General features: G+C 35.4%; 1 protein-coding gene across 2 annotated transcripts in view; it reads left to right on the top strand.

The window, feature by feature from the left end:
• Positions 1 to 724: 724 nt before the first annotated feature.
• RDX (radixin) overlaps positions 725 to 21,413 on the top strand; it is an 81,388-nt gene continuing 60,699 nt past the window's right edge. The window contains exons 1-2 of one of the 2 annotated variants that reach the window (XM_081266708.1): positions 725 to 1,203; positions 17,547 to 17,622. In XM_081266708.1, the coding sequence (XP_081122834.1) occupies positions 17,611 to 17,622 (12 nt within the window). In that variant the 5' untranslated portion in view covers positions 725 to 1,203; positions 17,547 to 17,610. The remainder of the gene's footprint in view (positions 1,204 to 17,546; positions 17,623 to 21,413) is intronic. The other variant, XM_081266707.1, reaches the window with a different exon arrangement.

A 21,413-nucleotide genomic window follows, 5' to 3' on the forward strand; every position in this document is an offset into this window, starting at 1 on the left:
GCAAATGCGAAGGCAGGAAGGATATGAATTACTTGTCCTATAAAAGTTAAATACACTCTTGAGTTTTATTGGAATTTAAGGTTTATTTACAAAAGATAAACTAAAACATTGCAAACCGGTTAAGCCAGGCTAATCTGATTTTGTGCACTTGTTGTAGCACGTTTTACTCTGAATCCCAGTGGAAATACCCAAGGGAGGCAGCTTGGAGAGTATATAACACTGTTCCAGAAGTGAGAAGAGGCTCTATGTAGTCTGTTACTAACTGAAATGAGTGGACTAGAGTTAAGGCTCTCTCCAAACCTAAATAATTTAGCTTTAGCTGCTCTTTTGAGTTTCTACTTCCAACTTTTTCTTCTCAACCCGCTCCTTTTAAGGGCCAAGGAATGTCAATGATAATAAAAATGCTCACACATCCTGGCTTGGATCAAAACTTGCACTTCTGATTGATGTCATATCCACTGAGGTTTTGGGTGAATTTACAAATTGCCTCCGAAAAAAAGCAAGCTTTTCCAGTAGGTTAAAACCTACCAAAATAATTTAAACGTTATTTTTTGCAAATACAAGTTCCTCTCAGGTAGGCCCATTTCTCTCTTCCACTCCAGGATTTTCAAGCCGAGCGGCCAAGTAACGCGCCCCACCCGCTGCCGGATTCCCCCTGGGAAGAACGCCTCCCCGGGGGCGCTGGAAACGCCCTCAGTGAGTTCGCTGGCAACAGCGGGAGTTTCAAGTTTCCACTCGCGGGGGAGGCGGCGGGCGCATTCCAAGCTGGGCGGCTCCTCTATCCTTTGCTGCAGGCTTCGCTCACGCCCGGGGTTTTCTGCAAGGATTTGCCCCTCTTGACGTGTGCCCCGGGCCCGCAGCCTCTTTCCCGCCTTAGCTGCCTCAGACCGCGGCCTGCGGCGGAAAGGCCCCAGGCGGGGCGGCCCTCGCGGCTGCGGCGAGGTTGGCGCTCAGGCCGCCGCGCGAGGCCCGCTGGCCGGGAGGGGGAGGCGGGGGGGGGGCGCGGGGCAGCCCCGCCTTTCCCCTGAGGAGGCGCCGGGCGGCCATATTGCGGAGCTGTCTGCGGTGTCGGCGGCGCCTCTCCTCTCCAGCTGCCCGGCGCTCTCACCACCACCTCTCCCTCCCTGCCGCAGCCCCAACGCCTGGCGCCGCCGCGCAGCGCCCCAGCCAGTCGGCGCGCGGGCAGGAACCGCTCGCTCTCGGGTAAGCCGCCGGCGCCCTCCCTTTCCTCTCCCGGGCTTCGCCGCAGACGTTGAGGTGACGGCGAGAAGTTGCGGGGCCCTTTGCTGCCCGGCGGTGGCGCCGGCGCCCGGGCCTGGCGCGCCTTAGCTCGCGCCCCGCGGGCCGAGGCGCCGCCGCCTTGTCGACCCAGCCAGGCCGTTCCCGGAGCGGGCGGGAGCAGCGAGGCCCGGCCGAGTCGTGGCGGGCCGCGGCCCCACAGTGCCCAGTTCGGGCCGAAGTCCCCAGCAGCCGCGCGTTTCTCCTCCGGGCGCGGCGTGGGATCCGCCCTTAGCGTCAGCCTCGCACCCCCAGACCCGGGGAGGTCGGACTGGGCCGCGGGCTTGGGCCAGCACGTCCATGGGGGTATTTGAAAAATACTGGTAATAAGGGCATGTAGGATTCTGTTTTGCCATGCAGGGAAGGCATTGATCAGAACTTCTCCCCGACCTCCAGTCTGAAAGTAAGAGTGTTGAATTACTAGACAGCGTGCGTTCCTCCCTAGTGGCAAAAAGCTTGTTGCATTACAGGCTTTGGGGCGCCAGTTGCTCCCGCCGCCTGCACCCGCGAGGCCAGGCCCACCTTCCCGCCGCCGCTCTACCTGCTCCTGCTGCTGCTCCTGCTGCTGCTGCTGCTGCTGGGGGCCCTTTAACTTTCTTGAGCCCTTAAGCCGCCCAGTTTATTAGCTCAGCCCCCACCAGAAAAGTTGAGTACATCACAGTCCCCTTTCCTTTACCGGGTTCTGAGCTCAGTTCCCGAGCTAACTTTGAAAGGGGGCAGTACGTTAGTTATTTCAGTTTAAATGGAGCACATCAGTCACAGATGTCATTTTTCTTTAAAAAATCCCCAGGATTTGTTTTTCCTCAAAGAGTGGTTATTATTAATGAGGTTGAAAATATGTTAAAAATCAATTTCACCAAAAAAATAGATTTTAATATAGTTGAGATTTTACAGAAGACATGTTTGGGAGCTCCACAGCAGTCCTGTGTAAGACTGGCACGATGTAAATGTAAAAGTCCAAGATAATGAGGGTTTATTTGATAAGCGAGTACTTGGACGTAGACATTGCAATCTATTGTTGACGGAGCATACAGTTTTTAGAACACTAAATACTCTTTCATATGATGGACGGGCTTAGAATGAACAATTGTCCCGTTCATTTTGCTGGATAAATAATGGCTTAGACCATTTGCCAAAACAGCATCATTAGATTTGAGGAAAGAGACTAATATTTACGATTGCAGGTTTTTTTTGAGGAGGGGTTGTTTTGTTTTGTTTTCAGTATTTGCTTTTACCAGTATATCTTCTAGAGAAGATGATAATTAAAATATGACAATGTAGAGCGCTTCTTTTGAGAAATTGTATGCTGTTTAAAGGATTGCAGTTTCTTAATCATTTTAAAACTATAGTTTGGAATTTAATAAGCAGATGATAGTGAGGAATGAATAACATTGGAATTGAGACAAAATTTGATTATGACACTTAAAAATGTTAAATTCTTGCTATCATGGATCATATACATTGTTTTGTTCACTTCTTTATCCATACACGTGTAGGAGGGGTTCAGACATGTCATTTATTTGGTGTGGGTAAAATATGTTGAGTCTGTCCTACTTTTTGGAAATTGTGATTACTTAACTGGAAATTAAATTGATTATTGTTTTCCTTGTGATGGTAAGAAGTGACACACTTTGCAGTTCTTTCTGTCTCTTGCTAATTGTCAGTAGTCTCAGGGATTGGAACAAAGGTTTTTTTTTTTGTTGTTGTTGTTGTTGTTTATTGCTTCACCATTCCCAACAACAGAATTGGACTTTTTAAATATTCATTTTTATCTTTGGCAGGCTGTTGAAGTGAGAGTCTTTGTATATTTTGCTTTCAGTTCACCTTTTAATATAATCAACAACAACATATTCTACAGTAGTAGAATCTGAAATGTTGAATGATGGTGGAAATATTGTTTTTTTTTTAAAATTTATTTTTAACTTACTGCATTTTAACTTAAACCATTTAAAGATGAGGGCCAATTTTAACCATTATCTCTTGAAGACCAATAAGATTGTGAGGACTGGCTGGGTGTGGTGGTGCATGCCTATAATCTCAGCTACACCGGAGGGCTGAGGCAGGGGGATTGCAAGTTTGAGGGCAGCCTCAATAATTTAATTGGACCCTATCTCAAAGTAAAAAAATAAATGGGCTTGGAATATAGCTCAGAGGTAAAGCGCCACTGGGTTCAATCCCCAGTGTTACAAAAAACAACTGAAAAAAAAAATTGTGAAGACCCAAGCAGTACTGATGAAGCATGGCTCTGTAGAGAATAGCTAATAGTCTTTGTCTTTTTTTTTTTTTTTTTGTAATGCTGGGGTTCATACCTGGAGCCTTGTGCATGCTAGGTAAGCACTATCACTGAGTCATATCTTCAGCCCTTAGAGTATGTCTGGTAGAAATTCATGTTACTGCTGTGCACCTGGGAAGTCTAGGAAGTCACCCTTTCTTGGATGGTTTGGACCCTCCTGTAGACCAAAAGCTGGTGGGCACTACTTTCTCCTATTGCTGGGTACAGATCCAGTAGAGCTGGATTGGGTTGCTATAGACTCTACCTTTACAAGGTTACTTTAAGGTTCTTGGTATTTATTGATCAGTAAAGGCTGTTCTAGGAACTTCTGACTTCTATAGCCAGAGTGTGTTCATCTCTTTGGTGTTAGAGGTGTTCACTCTGATCTCAGATGGTTCCTCCATCTCTAGGCTGTTTTAGAGAAATCCTGCCTGTTCTATTCATTCAAGTTCCTGGTATTTTTATTAAAATTTATATTAAATGTATATCTTAATGTTCACAGCTATAATTTATTTTTATGGCAAAGTTAAAAAACCCAGAGAGATGTAAAGGGAAAGTTAAAGTTCTCTTCACTCTCCAAACTCCCTAAACGCTTCCAACCCCTTTTCCAGTCCTGTTTTTCATAGTTAACAATTGTTAGTAATTCTTGTATATATAGAAAATACCAATTCTTATGCAAGGATAAACATTCTTGATATCCCTTATGATTTTAAAGTTTGTTAAAATAAGATTATATTGTAAAAACACTAAAATAGTGTTTATTAATTATGTTAAATACTAAATCGTTTCTCACGTTTTCATCATTGAATGAATTTATGAAATAGAATTTGCTGTACTCGGAAGTGTTTGTGTAAGTGCATGTGCAAATTTTCTTGACTAATGATTAAAGGTGAAATTCACTTTTTGTTTTTTTTCTAGAGTATGACTAATAGTAAACAACAACAACAATAAAAACCACATGGTGTCCTTTTAAAACAAGGTTCCTAGCCAGGCATGGTGGCATATGCTTGTAATCCCAGCAGCTCAGGAGGCTGAGGCAGGAGGACTGTAAATTCAAAGCCAGCTCATCAATTTAGTGAGGCTCTCCGCAATTTATTGAGATCTGTCTCAAAATATAAAAAGGGATGGGGTTGTGGTTCAGTGGTTAAATATCTCCGGGTTCAATCCCTGGTACTGAATAAAATAAAATAAAATAAAATAAAGGTTCATGATTTGGGTTAGTGAAATGTCCATGTAATATGTGGTTGTGGTTGTTTTTGTCTGAAAACTATTAAGAATAATGATCTATGTGATTCACTATTTATTCATTCTATTTAATAGAGAACTCTAGTGTCAACTTCCTTCAAGAAATGGTTCTTTTGGATTGGGAGTTGTGTAGTGACCCCTCACCCCCCACTAAATAGCTGTTATGTATAGCAATCCTTATAAATTCACTAACTTAAAATGCTTAGTTATAATTCATAGGTATTCTAAATTTGTGTATGAGTAAGTTTTGCATTTTTTCCTTCTGTAATATATTGGTGACTTTTTCACAGTTTAATTCTAAATTACAGGTACTAAATCAGATCCCCCACCTTGAGTACTGGGGGATTGAACCCAGTGGCACTTTACCACTGAGCTGTATCACCGTTTCCAACCTATTTTATTTCTTGAGACAAGGTCTCACTAAGTTGTGGAGGCTGCCTTGAACATGTGATGCTTCTGCCTCTGCTTCCTGAATTGCTTGGGATTATAGGTGTGCTTCTGTGCCCAACTGTACTAAGTTTTAATTTATGTGTATAAACAAGGCAAATAAACTTTTTACATCGAGTAATCTAATGATCAAGAAATGCTGGTTACTTTTCTTCATAATTTATATACATTTGAAATAAGCTATTTTTGAGTTCTAGTAAAGTTGATTTGTTTGAAAGAGAATTCTTGCTAGTAGCCATTTTAGAGCAGGGGCCGGCAAACTATGGCCAGTGTACCAAATCCAACCTACATGTGTCTTGTTGTAACTGAAGTTTTATTGAAACATACATGCCTTTTCTTTACATACTGTCTGTGTCTGCTTTTGAGCCACAATGGCAGAAGCTATATAGCTCACAAAACCTGAAATATTTACTATATTTTCCTTTATAGAAAAACTTTGCTAACTCCTGAGTTAGAGGAAAAAAATATCATTTTGAAAGACTATTTTAGATACAGTATCAAAAAAGAAGTTACTGTTTTCTCCAAGATTATAGAATATATAAAGTTAGTACCTTCTAATTGATACAAGATACTTTCCCCCTATGTTTTAGGTGATCTCTAAGGGCTTTCTGGATCTTACATTCTTTTTTCATGTGTGAAAAGTTGAAGTTAAATAGGACCGACTATAGGTGAATTTGTAAACAGTTTTTGGTTTTTAGCCCTTACAACATTTAAGATGCTTTGGATACAAATAATAACATTTTCAAATTGCCTTAAACAATAAGGAAATTTAATATCTTATATGAGAAAGTCCAGAGGCTCAAGAATGGCTCAGTATTCTTGATAATTGCCAATCTGACTCGGGTGAGATGAAATCTTAGTTTTGATTTGCATTTCTCTAATTGCTAAAGATGTTGAACATTTTTTCATATCTTTGTTGATTGACTATTTATTCTTCTGTGAAGTGTCTGTTTAGTTCCTTAGCCCATTTATTGATTGAGTTATTTGGTTTTTTTTTTTTTGGTGTTAAGTTTTTTTGAGTTCTTTATATATCCTTTATCGAGGTACATGTGGTAAAGATTATGGAACTAATATAGGTCCCCTTGAAGAGATGAATGGATTAAAAAATGTGGTATGTACATATATGATGGAATATTACTTAGCCTTAAAGAAGAATGAAATTATGGCATTTGCCAGTAAATGGATTGAGCTGGAGAATATCATGCTAAGTGAAATAAACCAATCCCCAAAACCCAAACGCCGAATGTTTTCTCTGATATGGGGATGCTAATTCACAATGGCAGGGGGTACTAGGGAAGAATAGCATTACCACTTTAGATTAATTAGGTAGAGGGGAGTGAAGTGGGGGAGGGGATGTGGAGGTAGGAAGGATAGTAGGTACAATGGATCAGACATTATTCCCTATGTACATATATAACTATATGACTAGTGTGATTCTACATCGTGTATATCCAGAAGAATGAGAAATTATACTCCACTATATGTGAGGCATCAAAGTGCATTCTACTGTCAGTGTAACTAATTAAAACAAATCAAAAATAAAAAAGAATGGCTCAGCAATATCACCAAAGCCCAGTTTTCCTTCTAGTTCTTGCCTGTGTTCTTACCTGCTGACTTCACACTAAGGCCGCTTTTCCCTTGTCCCATATTGGCTGTTGTAAGGACTAGTGTCTTATTCAGATACAATAATAAAATGAATGAAGGGTACTGTGTCTTTTCCAGAAGTGCCTGCAAAAGATAATTCTTCAACTTATTGACCAGGATTGGGGCATATACCATATCTAACAAGTGATTGACAAGGGAAATGGAATTGCCCTTTCTTCTAACTCTGTTTCCATTAGACTGTTTTCCTTAGTCATATACTACCTGTCTTGAATTCTTTCTTGCCGCCAACCAAAATCAGATCCAAGATTGACCTGTCATACATAATCATACATAATTAAGTATGAACGTGTGCACTCACATCTTCTTGGACACAAAATGTAGTTAAATTATGGAATGAAAAACATTGACTATTGTTTAAGTACTTGACAAATTATAGTTCATGAACTAAACCCCTCCTGCCTGTTTTTGTGAACAAAGTTTTATTTGAACACACTACGCTCATTTGTTTACTAATGTATGGCTGCTTCCTGCTTTACCAGCTACTTGAAAACAGAGATGATATGGCTTACAAAAGCTAAAATGTTTGTTTACCTGACCTTTTACAAAAAAGTTTGCTGACTCTTGCTTTAAGGTATTAATCATACATTGAGACAGAATCATGTGCCAAAAAATTTTTTGCATTTTAGGCTGGAAAAATGAGTAAGATATTAAGGAGTTCACTCCCTAGAGGGAATATAGATATGCCATATTGTATGTCTTTTTAAAAAAATTTTTTTGTATATGTAGATGGACAGAATGCCTTTATTTTATTTGTTTATTTTTATGTGGTGCTAAGGATCGAACCCAGTGCCTCACGCAAGCTAGGCAAGCACTCTGCTACTGAGCTATAGCCCCAGCCCTTGTGTGTCCTAAAGTGTGTTATATGCTATGGTAGTTGTTTGTATAAAGTAGAATATTCATTGTAATAATGTTCCAACCATTCTTCTGTGATATGAGTTCTGGATATTTCTTCCTACTTAACTTTTTTTTAAAGTCTTCCCATTGTTTGTGTAAATTGGTTGTCTTTCAGTAAGCTAACCAGAGTGGATGTATTTGTCATGAAAAATTTCCCTTTCAGGAGAAGTCTCAGCTATGGTTAATTGACTCAAGAACCCTTGGGTCTTTAGGGAGTGTGTGAGATGGATTAAATTTTGATAGCTACCACGAGGACTCTTGATATTTAAGCTGTTTGTAGGTTCTACACTTAGAAAAACTATATAAAGTTAGTTTGTCAGTTAAGCAAAGGTAGTTTATATTCAGAAGACTTACTACTTATTATCTATTCTATATACAGCATGATAATTATAGTTCTCATTAAATGTGTCCAGTTAACCAGCCTTTAAATTTACTTTCGTTGTTGAATTAAGTGGAATTATTTAAACAGTTTGGATAGAGATAATATAGACTTGAATTTGGGAAAACTAGTTTGAAAACCTTTTCTTTTTCTTTTTCTTTCTTTCTTTTTTTTTTTTTTTTGTGGTTCTGGGGATTGAACCCAGGGCCTTGCACCTCCTAGGCAAGAGCTTTATCACTATGCTATATCCCCAACCCTGTTAAAGTTTTACTTTGAGTCAGGTCTTGCTGAATTGCCTAGGCTGGCCTCAGATTTGGCCCTCATTCTCCAGAATAGCTGGAATTAATAGGTTTGTGCCACAGCCTCTGGCTTAAAGCTTTTTCTTATGTTGTCTCAGTGTTTATTAGCTTCATCATTTTATAACGTTAAAATAAGAGGAAAATATTGCCCTTGACACCAATCATCAGAAAAAAAATGATCATTTTTTTTGGTAAGCTTAATTCAACAAAAGCAGCAAATATTGAGGACTTCTTGTGAGACAGGAACCATTCCAGCTTCTTAAAATGGAGGTTAAGGGTATTCATGATAGTAGAATTACCCTGTAGAAATGCTATATACTTTTAATAATATTTAATAAATGAATTAATGTTCTGTTTAGAAAAATCAGTTGTATCTGTATACAAATGGGTTTTTTAAACATGTAAAGTGTAGAATTGTGAGAATTTCTTCAATTTGTGTGCTGCTTTCCTGCGACATATGACTTCATGAACCTGTTTTTATTTTACTATTTTTAAACACTGTATGAATTTTTAATGTTTTTATAAATGTAGAATGATTGCCTTTTGGCATTTGAAACTAATAATTACAAATGTATTATTTGCCTTTCTGTTCACCTAAGGAACAATACAGATATATTTTAAATTTATAAGACTCTTTTAGAGGAGAACCTAAATTCAGTGTAAAATTGTGTTTTAACTATCGTAGTTCTGCTTTATATTTGAGTTTTAGAAATTTGCTCTGTATTTTCATTTTTTCAAAAATGTTGAATATTTGGTTTCCTTGAAAATACTCTTAAAGCAGATACCATGTCTACATTAGCTAGTACTTAATGTCTTACTTAGAATTGCAAAACACCCTTACAGGAAATCAAATGATAGAAGTGATTATACCACTTAATCATATGCCCTTAACAACAAGTTTAGAAGTAGTCTTTCTACTTGATACTAGTAAAGGAGAAAGCTTGAACAGCCTGCTTTATGAAAAGTGTTATTGTTTAAAATGAGCTTGTCTAGAATGATATCTTAGAAAAGAAGACGAGGATGGTCAAATCCCCAGTACTAGGATTTTAGGACTCTGACTCTGTTAACTCACCTCATGACTTTGGGCAAGTCACTTATGTGAATCTTAATTTCTTTTTCTTTTTTTTTTTTTTTTTAAAGAGAGGGAGGGAGGGAGGGAGAGAGAGAGAGAGAGAGAGAGAGAATTTTAATATTTATTTGTTTAATTATCGGCGGACACAACATCTTTGTTTGTACGTGGTGCTGAGGATCGAACCCGGGCCGCACGCATGCCAGGCGAGCGCGCTACCGCTTGAGCCACATCCCCAGCCCCGAATTTTAATTTCTTAATAGAAGGATGAAATATTGGAATACCTGTGTAGGGCAGGAAGAGGAAGGGCAGTTATTAAGAAGATTAGGTAATATAGGTCAAGAATCTATAGAATGAGCACTACCCTTCTTGCTCTTGGTGTTACTTTTTTAACTTGGAAATGGGGCTAAATTTTTCTCTTTGCTTTATCTGGGGATCAAATGGCATTTCATAGGCAAAAATGCACTGTTATCGGATTCAGTATTAACACTGAGATAAAAATATAATAAACATAGTCCTTTATATATTTTTTGGATCTGGGGTATGTGAGCTTGGTAGGGGGGCATTGTATCTTTACGAATTTTCTTCCATAATGATTGTAGGCAATGGTAGTATTAGTAGTACCAGAGACTGTTTTCATTAGAAATTGCAGATATTTTTTATAATACACTAAAATTCTCTCAAGATGACATTTACATTCATCTTTACTTACAAATTTGGTTACAAGATGCATTTGTAGATGCTGTTGTTTAAAGCATTAATAAAGAAGCACATACATTACTATGGCCTAAATTTGTGTTTTTTATATTTCAATGTAACTGGTTTCTTTTGTAACTTAATGCATTATTTCCTGCACTTAAAAATAATTTTCTAAGAGGAGATCCATAGATCCCTAGAGTGTCCCATGCAGGGAAAAATACCCAAATGATAAAGAACTTCTTTTGCCAATGATGTTCCTATGTTGCTTTGACTGCCAGAGTTACCGTATTAGTTTAGTTTATGTTTGTCTTTATAGTGCTGCTTTCCTCAATGAATGGCCAGAGTTCTTCTGAAAGTTTAAGGAGAGAGCATTTGATCAGAGATCATTTGAATCTCAAAAGGTGGAAAAAAGGTTTTGGGAAAAGAATATCTTAAAGGTAAAATTAGGCAGTCTGCTGTAAATTATTGAAGCTTCATTGTAAGCTATGTGTTTAGGAGCCTTAACAACACCTGCTTTACCACTTGGAGTCTGTTGTACCTCTCCCTTGTGAACATGAGGCTGTTTTTTCCATTGCATGAAGTACAGAGGAGGCTGTTTTAGGGTCACCCTCAGAATTGAAGGACGAAAGAGAGAATGTTTAAAATGCAGCATTGTGTTTAAGTACATATTCATATGGGTACTTCTTTGGAAATGGAAAATGTACTTGGCAGCATCTGTTAAGACTACTTCCTATGTTGCTACCAGGATTGCACTTCATTGCTTTTTTGGGAGTCATTGTGGAATAAAGGGTAAGATCATGCTAAGAAATTTAGGAGTGGGAAAGATTAAGAAAATTAAGAGTGAGTAGGAGTAAATTTTTTTCTTGATAATGTTATGAGGAAAGGTGCAAATATACAAATATTTGATATGCAAATATAGATCTTTAGAATATAATAGTTTACATATTAGTACTAGTATTATTAATTAGAGAGTAAAAGAAGACATTGAAAGATGTCTTCTTAATTAGAATGAAAGAAGACGGTGAAAGTATTTTTTGAAATTCTCATCTCTGTTATTTTAAATTAGGATTTAAAAGACCCTGATTAATATTAAATATGGGGTTTCTGTACTTCCAGATGTACTTTGTAACAGTACCTGTGTTTTTATTTGGTGGTGATGAGTGGCTAGTTACATGTTCTTACTTACCCTTATGAAAATATTGACACAGTCCTAGTATACAAAAACAAGCCCCTCTCCTCACAACAACAAAACCCTAGAGTAGCTATCTTGTTGTCACATAGTTTCCACATTACTTTGTGATTTTAATCACTGGCTGTTGTGCTGCTGAGAATATTTTGGTAGAGATAGCTTTCTTTTGTGTTATTTTCTTAGGGGTTTATGCTAGGAGCAGAATTTCCTGTTCAAAAAAGCTCTTTTAATATATTAGCAACTAGGGGCTGGGGATGTGGCTCAAGCGGTAGCGCGCTCGCCTGGCATGCGTGCGGCCCAGGTTCGATCCTCAGCACCACATACCAACAAAGATGTTGTGTCCGCCGAGAACTGAAAAATAAATATTAAAATTCTCTCTCTCTCTCTCTCTCTCTCTCTCTCTCTCTCTCTCTCTCTCTCTCTCCTCTCTCACTCTCTCTTTTAAAAAAAAATAGCAACTAACTTTCTAGAAAAATGGAGTCAATTGTGGTGCTGCTAGTAATATTTATCTATTTATTTACCAATACAGTTTCCACAATACTATCATGTATAATTAACACAATTTGATAGTTTAATGAGTACATAATCAGTAATACCTTAAAACCATTTTGATTTGTAGTTTTAGTCAATAGCACAGTTGTTCAGTTTTTAAAGTAAGATTTGTTTGTGAAGTCTCTCACTTAAGTGTTTACTGAGTGAAGTGTGTTTTACAAGCAACTTTATTATGGCTGTTGCATATTTTCCTATTAATTTTGATGTTTCTTTTATCCTACCTATGTAGGTTTTTAAAGTAAGAATATATTAATCTATTTTTATCATAATTTATATACCTCTTTAGGTATTTTTCTTCAAAATTAGAATTGGTATTTCTTGGGTTTTTGAAAAGTGATTAACATACTTAGATAATATTAAATAGTATTGTAAAGTTATAAGTCCAACTTCATTCAGTTTATTCACTTAGAATAATTTGTTCTTTCATTTTAAGAAATTTTATTTCAAAAGTTTTACATTTTAATTGTAGAAATTTACAAACTCATTCTAATCCCCAGAGATTCAATATTTTGCATTTATGTTCATTTTGGTCTCTTTCTCATACTTTTTTTAAAAAGTAACAATATGCTATGGATGTTTTTATTTATTTATTTGCAGTACTGGGGATTGAACCTAGCCTTTCACATGTGCTAGGCAAATGGTCTAGCACTGAATACATCCCTATCCCTTATTTTGAGACAGGATCTTACTAAATTCCTCAGACTGACCTTGAACTTGTGATCCTCCTGCCTTAGCCTCTTGAGTAGCTGGGATTGCAGGTGTATGTAACCACTGAACCACGTCCCCCACCCTTTTTTTTTGGTATATTATTTAGAGACAGGGTCTCACTGAGTTGCTTAGGGCCTTTCGAAATTGCTGAGGCTGCCTTTGAACTTGTGATAATCCTGCCTCAGCTTCCTGAGCTGCTGGGATTATAGGCATGTGCCCCCATGCCCAGCATAACCTGCCTTTTTCCTCAGAGGTTTGTGCGTATTTTCCCTAGCCATTGAATATTTTCTGTAACACCTTGATTAGCTGCATTTTTATCTAGTGTAGTCTATACCGTGATTCACTTAACTAAAGTCCCATATGACATCTACTTTTTAAACTTGCACTATAATTAGAATCTTTGTAGTTAAACCATTATACACATTTTAAAATATTTTCCTTGGTTATATTTCCATAAATGAGATTATTTTTCACTTTTTTTAATATCAGAAAGAGGAAGACAGGCTGGTATATGATAGAGTTGTGGGTTTTAGGCGTCCAAAGGATTGTAGCTTGTCCATTTATTGTCCATGTGACTTTTGGACAAGCTACTTTAAGAATGGACCTTGTGCTGGGCATAGTGGCATATACTTGTAATCTCAGCAGCTCAGAAAGCTGAGGCAGGAGGATGGCAAGTTCAAAACCAGCCTTAGCAATTTAGCAAGGCCCTAAGCCACTTGGTGAGACTCTGTCTTAAAATATAAAAAAGGGATGGGGATGTCGTCCTGTGGTTAAGCACCCCTGGCTTCAATCCCCATTACATAAAAGCAAAACAACAAAAAAGTGGACCTTGTTTTGTTTCTTCAATTATAAGGTAGCCATAATTTAATCTATCTTACTTTCTTCCTGTTTTTTTGTTAGTATAAAAATTAAAGTATAAGAACATGAAACTATGGTTTATAAATATAAGGCATTGTTCTCAGTCACTTTATTTTCAATTGGCAAAGAGAGCCTCATTTTTCTTCAGATAATTTATGATAAACTGAAATAAAATGGTGAAGTGAAATAAAACAGGAAAGCCTAACATGATTTTTAAGAATGAACACAGAAGCTGGGTATGGTGGTGCATGCCTGTAATTCCAGGGAGGCTGAGGCAGGGGGATTGCAAATTCAAAGCCAGCCTCAGCAACTTAATGAGGGCCTATGCAATTTAGTAAGACCCTGTCTCAAAAGAGAAAAAGAACTAGAGATGTGGGTCAGTTGTTAAGCATCCCTGGGTTCAATCCCTGGTTACCCCCCCCCCCCAGCACTGATCTGAAAGTAGACATTTTTAGAAGCTTCATTTAGAAGGTTCCATATTTGTGATGGCTTTTATTAGCCCTTCCCCCATTTCACAGTTTGTATAGATCAAGTACACTTGTAGGAGATTTTGTACGCTTAATTAGCTTGTGTAAGACCCTGGTTCTGTTTTTGTTGGCCTGTCGTGTATACTTTTATGTCAGATGAGCTCTCTTATTAAGATTAAAACTTTAGTGTGGAGTATTTTGTTTGGAAGGTCCTTTCCTGTAGAGTATAACATGAAGTAACTCTAGCATCAAAAACCTGGATAAATTATTTCAATATTTACTTGCCTAGCTGTTTTAGAAATACCTTTTCTATAATATGACTACTCTTAGTTTATAGAATCTGGCATATAATTAAATGTTTGCTTTCTTTATTCTTCCTTACTAATGAAATACTGCATTAGAGAGAGACACCAACCATATGGTTTAGAAAGTAGTATGATAGATGTGAAGCTCATTTGAATACCTGCTAACTTGCCCAGGGTGTGGTGGTAGGGAATGAGGTGGTAAAGGAATGTTGAGTAAAGAAATAAATGTAAAAATTGTTCTAGGATAGATTAAAGCAAAGGAATGAGTTAGATTGACCTCAGACTCCTCATCAGTGGTAACAGATGCCAGAATAAACTAGTGTCTTCCAAATGCTGAGGGAATAATGGTCAATTTAGAATTATATTTGCAAGAAAAGAAGAAAAGGAACTATTCACTGGGAAGATAGAACAATTCTAAACCTAGATTCACTTAAAATAGCCTAAAACATAAATTAAAAGCTGGTATTTTAGAAGAAGAAATTAAGATCCATATTCATTAGTTGAGAAAACTTGATATGTTTCTACCAAATTTGATTAAACAGACTAAAATGAGTAGTAATAGACTATTAAGAAAAATTTAAAAACTTGGTTTAGCTTGATTTAATTTATCAAATGCATACAATACAGTGTATTTATACTTGGAGCAGTCTAGAAAGACACTGACCATGTACTAAACATAAAATATCCCAATGAATTATTTGACTATAGAAGAATAAACTTAAAAGTAACGAAAAACATCAGCATTCTACCTAAAGTCCTCTAACCCTTCTATTTGAAAACTAAAAAACAAAATATTTCTCAGTAGTGATTAGAAATCATGGTTGGAAATGGAAACATTTAGGCAGGACACTTAGAACTGTATAAAAACCTAAGCCACTGAAGTGCTACTTAGAAAAAATGCTGTAGTTTCAAGTAAGAGGCAAGGGTTTTTTCCTCAAATATTCCCTAGAAAAGAATTATATTTGTATTCTTAAGAAGTCTTTCATTATAAGATGCAGTCTTCTTTTTGAGCATGAAACTTCAAGAAAGGCACATTGATTTTAAACTCCATTAGTTCACTTGAGTTTGGAAAGCTCACAGGGCTCATCTAGTGAGTGATTTAAACATGGGAAAAGGCAGAGGAATCTAGATCTGATTTAGTTAAAAAAAATAGTAATTTTAAATGAAAACAAGAAAAAAAGAGTAGTTACAATGTAAATATATTAACAATTTTTCCTATAGTACAAATGGGAGGGTGTCCTATGTATAATTGTGACTTGAAATAAAAATTTGATCATATGATACACTGATTCAAAAATACTAATGTAATCTAGAAAATTATTGATTCAAAAAGTAGTCCAAGTTTTAAACAGATACTTTTATCTCATGTATGTATAGAATTAGAATAAAATTATTCTGTGAAGTTTGAGATAAAGCAAACAATATTTCTGAATCAGTATTTCATAGATCACGTTTTTAACATTTAAGTATACTAATAAGTGTTATAGATGCACATTTAATTTAATATTCAAATCATAAAATTATTTTTGAATTTCTCACTGGTAAATTAGGGAAATCACTTTATATTTGGAGTTTTTCTATAGTTGGACATACTTAGTTGATGATTATAATGCATGAACTAGTAAAGAAACAATATTGGAAATTACTTAGGTAAACTTGCAGTGGGAGGAAATAGAAAGTCAGCCCTCTGAGTAAAGCCAAAGCAACTAATGAGAAGAAAATGAGAAAAATTAATAGGAATTAACAAAATTAATAAAAGGTCAACGAAACTAAAAAAAAAGTGACTTTTAGACCAACTCTTGACTTCTGGCAAGACTAATCAAACAAAAGCAGGCAAAATTAACAGGAATGAAAAGAAGGTCACAAATTTAGATCTAGTAGATAAAAAAAATCCTAAGAGAATACTATGAATAGATTTCTAGAAATACATAATTCATTCAGCTTTGAAGAAAAGTAGATTTGGCTCTGGGATAGGGATTGAAGTGTTTGGCCAAGTCTTTTTTGAGATAAGCCAATTCGCCAAGAAACCCTGGAGATAGAGATTTGGGGACTAGTAGCTAATAGATTGTGAAAAGCAAGTCCTTTTGGAGGCTGTTTTAATCAAGACCTGAGATGGTAAGGTGAAGGACTTGTGAAAACAGATTGTAGAAAAATTTGACTGAAATACATTTAGGTTATAAAAGTAGAGGAGTATAGATAGGGGATAGGTTAAGAAAAAGTTAAGAGGTATGTGCTTCCAACTGAATTTCATTGCCCAGTGACTGGTAAAACATACACTCGAGCGTGCACACGTGCACATGCATCCCCCACACTAAAGGAGAAAGTTATCCCTAAAAAGGGGTTTATTGGCCTGTGCTTGAATAAAATTTAGGAAAATGACCTTATTTCAGTGTATATTTAGTTGGTTCTTGTGTAACAAAGTTTCTTGCTAGAGATATTACCTAGATAAGCTTATTCTCAAATAATGTATCTAATAGAACACTTCTGTAGTTTTCAAATTAAAATGATAATTTTTTGACAATTAATAATGATTAAGAATTAGATATTTTAACAGATTTGCAAGGAGGGGAAACTTGTTAGATGTTTTTTAGAACATTTACCCTAAGATAATGTCATAATTCTTGATAAGATTTGTTGTCTTAGGGGGAGAAGATACAATTTACCATTGGTCTTCAGAGCAATTCTAAATTTCATTGAATGCTGCTAGCTTGCTGGTGAGCAGCATGAAAATTTTTAGTGTGCAAAGCTATGACTATTTAATATGTATAGGTGGATAAGCTACATATATACTTTATTGAGATTTTAAAACTTTCAAGAATAATTTAAAAATTTGTAGTTATATTAGAATTTCCTTTTGTCTTTTAAAGTACAAAAAATGGTTGAAAAAATTCTTGACTTAATTCTTTAGAATCTGAATCTACTCATCCTCACTTTTACTGTCCTTTTCTCTATTAGTCTTATATAGGAATGAACCCAACACTGAGAGAGGCCCTTAGCAAACATGTTTCTTTGCTGTGTTGTCTGTAAATTAAAACTTTTAATAGATTAGCAAGTATCAGGTTTTAATCTTTCTAGGAAGCATGAAATATTAGTAGAAGACATTAAAAATTAGAATAAATAAGAACTGTTACTTCTGGTGCTCTAATGTTTATCTTTTATATAAGTGTTGGTTAAAAACCTTATGTGAAAAAGATAATAAATTATTCTTTTTCTTTAACAGAAGGTGACAATAGAATTTATAGACGTGAAGAATTTTTAAAGAACGTAACAAAAAGAGAAAGAAAATGCCGAAACCAGTAAGTGAATTTTATTACTTTTGATATAGTTTACTTAAAAAGATATTATTAGCAGTAAGTTTTTTTGTTTGTTTTTTGTTTTTGAACTGGGCAAAATATCAAGGGAAAGTTGTTAGAAGAAAATGCTCTGTTATTATTACTTGTTTTAGATTAGTGTGGCTATAGCATAGTATTATGGGCAGTGAAGAATTGGTATGGATAACATTGCAGTTAAGGTTAAAATTCATGGGTCTTGGGGTAAAACTGACTTACTGTCATTTAATCTGGGTAATTTGTTAATTTAATTCAACCTATCCATGTTTTAATTTCCTTTTTATATAAAATGGGGTATACATAATTAGTTAACTTAAGGAGTATGATGAGGATTGAAAGAATCTGGTACATAGTCAGTGCAAAAAAAAATGGTAAGTTATTGTTAAGAGAAAATAATGAGAGGTTGGGAGGACCCATGCTTATTAATTTTTTTTTTTTAATACTGGGGATTGAACCCAGCAGTGTTTTACTAGTAATGAGCAATATTCCCAGCCCTTTTTATTTTTTGAGACAGGATTTTGCTAAATTGCTGAGGCTGGGTTGGAACTTGTTTGATAAAATTTCTTCAGCCTCCCGAGTCACTGGGATTAAAGGCATGTGCCATTGTGCCCAGCTGCATGTTTTTTTCTCAAGTGTTCTCACACACTAGTTTTTGATGCTGGTGATACTTACACTGACATTATGTAGTCTTAGTTGTATATCTTTGATCATTTTACTTGATTTTAGAATTATATGGTTCTTGATTAAGGTGTATGTATTCTTTTTGTCCTAGAGTAACTGTTCTTTTCACCTAAAAAAAAAAAAAAAAAAAATGGGGTATTTTTTTTTTAATAGTGTTCCTTTTGGTCAGTTAGCTTTTTAGAGAAATTGTTGGTTATGTTACTAGATTTTCATGAATATTGCTGTAAAGACTCAGCAGGTAACAGTGTGTTGTTGGTAGAAAAGAATAAAAGGAAGTAAAAGGTATAAAGATCAGAATTAAGAAGTAAAATTTTCTATTTGCACATGATATGATTGTTTGTAAACAGTTCTTATGAATCTATAAAACAACTAATAGTCTAGTAACTTAATTTAGCAAGATTGTTAGACAAAAAGTTATAGTAAAAATAAAAATAATAATAAAAATAAAATCAATGTTTTTTAAAATATATATAATGACAGCAGAGTTTGAAAAATGTAGTGAGAGCATAGAAAACATAAAGTACTTAGGAATAAACATACAGAGGCAAAACAGTCTCTATACTGAAAACTTTTTATAAGAAATTAAAGATCTGAATATATGGAGAAGCAGATAATTTTTACAGTTTTGTTTATAAATAAGTATTAAGGTGTCAGTTCTTCCCAGATATATTGGTAGTTTTAATTGAATTCTATTCAGTTGAAACCCTGAAAACTTCTTTGGGTAAATTGATCAAATTGCTAAAGCAGTTTTAAGAAGGAACAAAGCTGGAAAACTTACACACCTTCATTTCAAGACTTACTCTCAAGCTACAAAAACAAGACATTGTGGTAATTGTGAAAGAGTAGATAATAGAGTCAGAGAAATAGAAACACACACACATTACATATTATAATCATAAGATTTTTGACAAAAGTGTTACACAGTTCAATGGGGAATTTTAATTATTTTCAACAAATGTTGATGGAACAAAGAGTTACCTGTACAGAAAAAACATGAGCATTAAATTCTTGTCTCATAATTTACTCAAAAATTTACTCTAGATGGATTGTAGACCTAAATGCAAAAACCTAAAGTATAAAACTTTCAGAAGGAAATAAAGGAAAAAAATTTTGTGATCTTGGATAGGGGAAAGTTTCTTGGATAATATACAGAAAGTTTGAACCATTAAGGAAAAAATTGGACTTTATCGTAAAGTTAAAACCATTTGTAGTCCCAGTGGCTTGGGAAACTGAGTCAGGATCATTGTAAGTGCAAAGCCAGCCTCAGCAACTCAGTAAGACCCTGTCTCTAAATAGAATACAAAATATGACTGGACATTCCCTGGTACCCCACCCCCCCAAAACAAACAAATAAACAAACAAAAAAACAAAACCAAAAACCATTTGCCCTGTGCCTGGTACCCCACCCCCCAAAAACAAACAAACAAACAAACAAAAAAACAAAACCAAAAAACATTTGCCCTGTGAAAAAAAAGAGCAATAAGAAAACAGCAAGACCGAATGAGAGAAAATAATTGCAATATGAAGTTCTATAGTTCCATTACTCAGTGTAAAAAAAACTGGGCAAAAACTTTGAACATATACTTTATATAAAGAAGCTATGTTAATTGGCCAATAAACACAAAAAGATTCTAAATGTTTTTAGTTATCAGCAAAATACAAATTAAAAGTTCAGTGAAATAACATTTTATGCACTAGAGGGGGAGTAATTATATACTGATAATATTAAGTGTAGATAAGGATGTGGAACATCTGTTACCCTTAATTTATTTCTAGTAGGAATGTGAATGCTTATAAGAACTTTGGAAAACTCTTTGCTAATGTAATTATGCAGAGAATATTTATTTATTGTTCCTTAGAGTGAAGAGTCAGATTTATTATTCAGGTCTGTGGTTGGTACATTAAAATATCTGGAAGATAATATTTTAATATATTAATAATCAGGGATTTTTTTTTCCTCAAACTTTTTAGGTCAAAATATAACTGACTTTTTTCTCCCCACTCACCCTAATAAAAAATATGTGTATTTTTTCCCCCAAACACAAAAGTTGGAGAAAGTTAATTTCGTTTTTGTGTTTTACCCCAATCTTGTTGGCCCAGCTTTATACAGTATTGTCGCACTTTTTAAAATTAAATAGTATATTTATAGGTAGCCATTTTTATATGTTACAATGTTATTATGTTAACATGTATTAAGTTTATTAGCATTATACTTAAATGAGTCAATATTTAAAAATTTATCTGCTTTAATATAGTAAGTACTGATGTATATATAACCCATATAACAAAAACTTTTTGAGTGCTTTGTAGTTTTCAAGAGTGTAAAATGATCCTGAGCCCAAGAAGTTTGAGCCTTAGCCTTTTAGGTATTATTATAGTATTTATAGTTGAAGCTGCCTCCAGCTAGCAGGAAGGGACAATAAAGCACGGGGAAGCATGCCCCCACTGATTTATGCTTATGCACAGGAATAGTCTGCGTCTGTAGTGCTCTTGTTCTATTGGTGACAGCTTAGTCACAAGGGCCTACCTGGTTCCAAGAGACATTATAGCTTAATAACTCTGTATCATGCCATTAGTTAAAGGAGAAAAATCGTGATACATTCAGAAAGATCAGTTGCTACAACTGAACAACCACTTATGGTTTAAAAAATAAAAATGGAGAAGGAATGTACAGTAAAAACTGTTCTAAATGTGTTAATGGTAGAAACAGTCTTAAAATCAAGAACAAGATAGGAGATACATGTTATCATGGCTACTATCAACTTTGAATATCAAAACCTGTTGTACAAAAAAAGAAATCAAAAGCTTAAGTATAGGAAAGGAAAAAATGCTATTTGAAAATTTTAGGATTACTAAAATTTACTAACCTGTTCTTTACTGCCTATGAGCTAAGAATGTTTTTTTTTTTTTTTTTTTTTTTTTTTTTACATTTTCAGTGGTTGAAAAAAAAGGTTGTTTTGTAACACCTGAAAACTCTATGAAATTAGATTTCAGGATCCATAATAAAGTTTTATTGGAACACAGTATGCTCAGTTGTTTATTACCTATGGTTGCTTTGTTGCTCTAGGTTCAGAGTT

Source organism: Spermophilus citellus (genome assembly GCF_964194105.1).
Source record: "Spermophilus citellus genome assembly, chromosome: 2".
Taxonomy (NCBI): domain Eukaryota; kingdom Metazoa; phylum Chordata; class Mammalia; order Rodentia; family Sciuridae; genus Spermophilus; species Spermophilus citellus.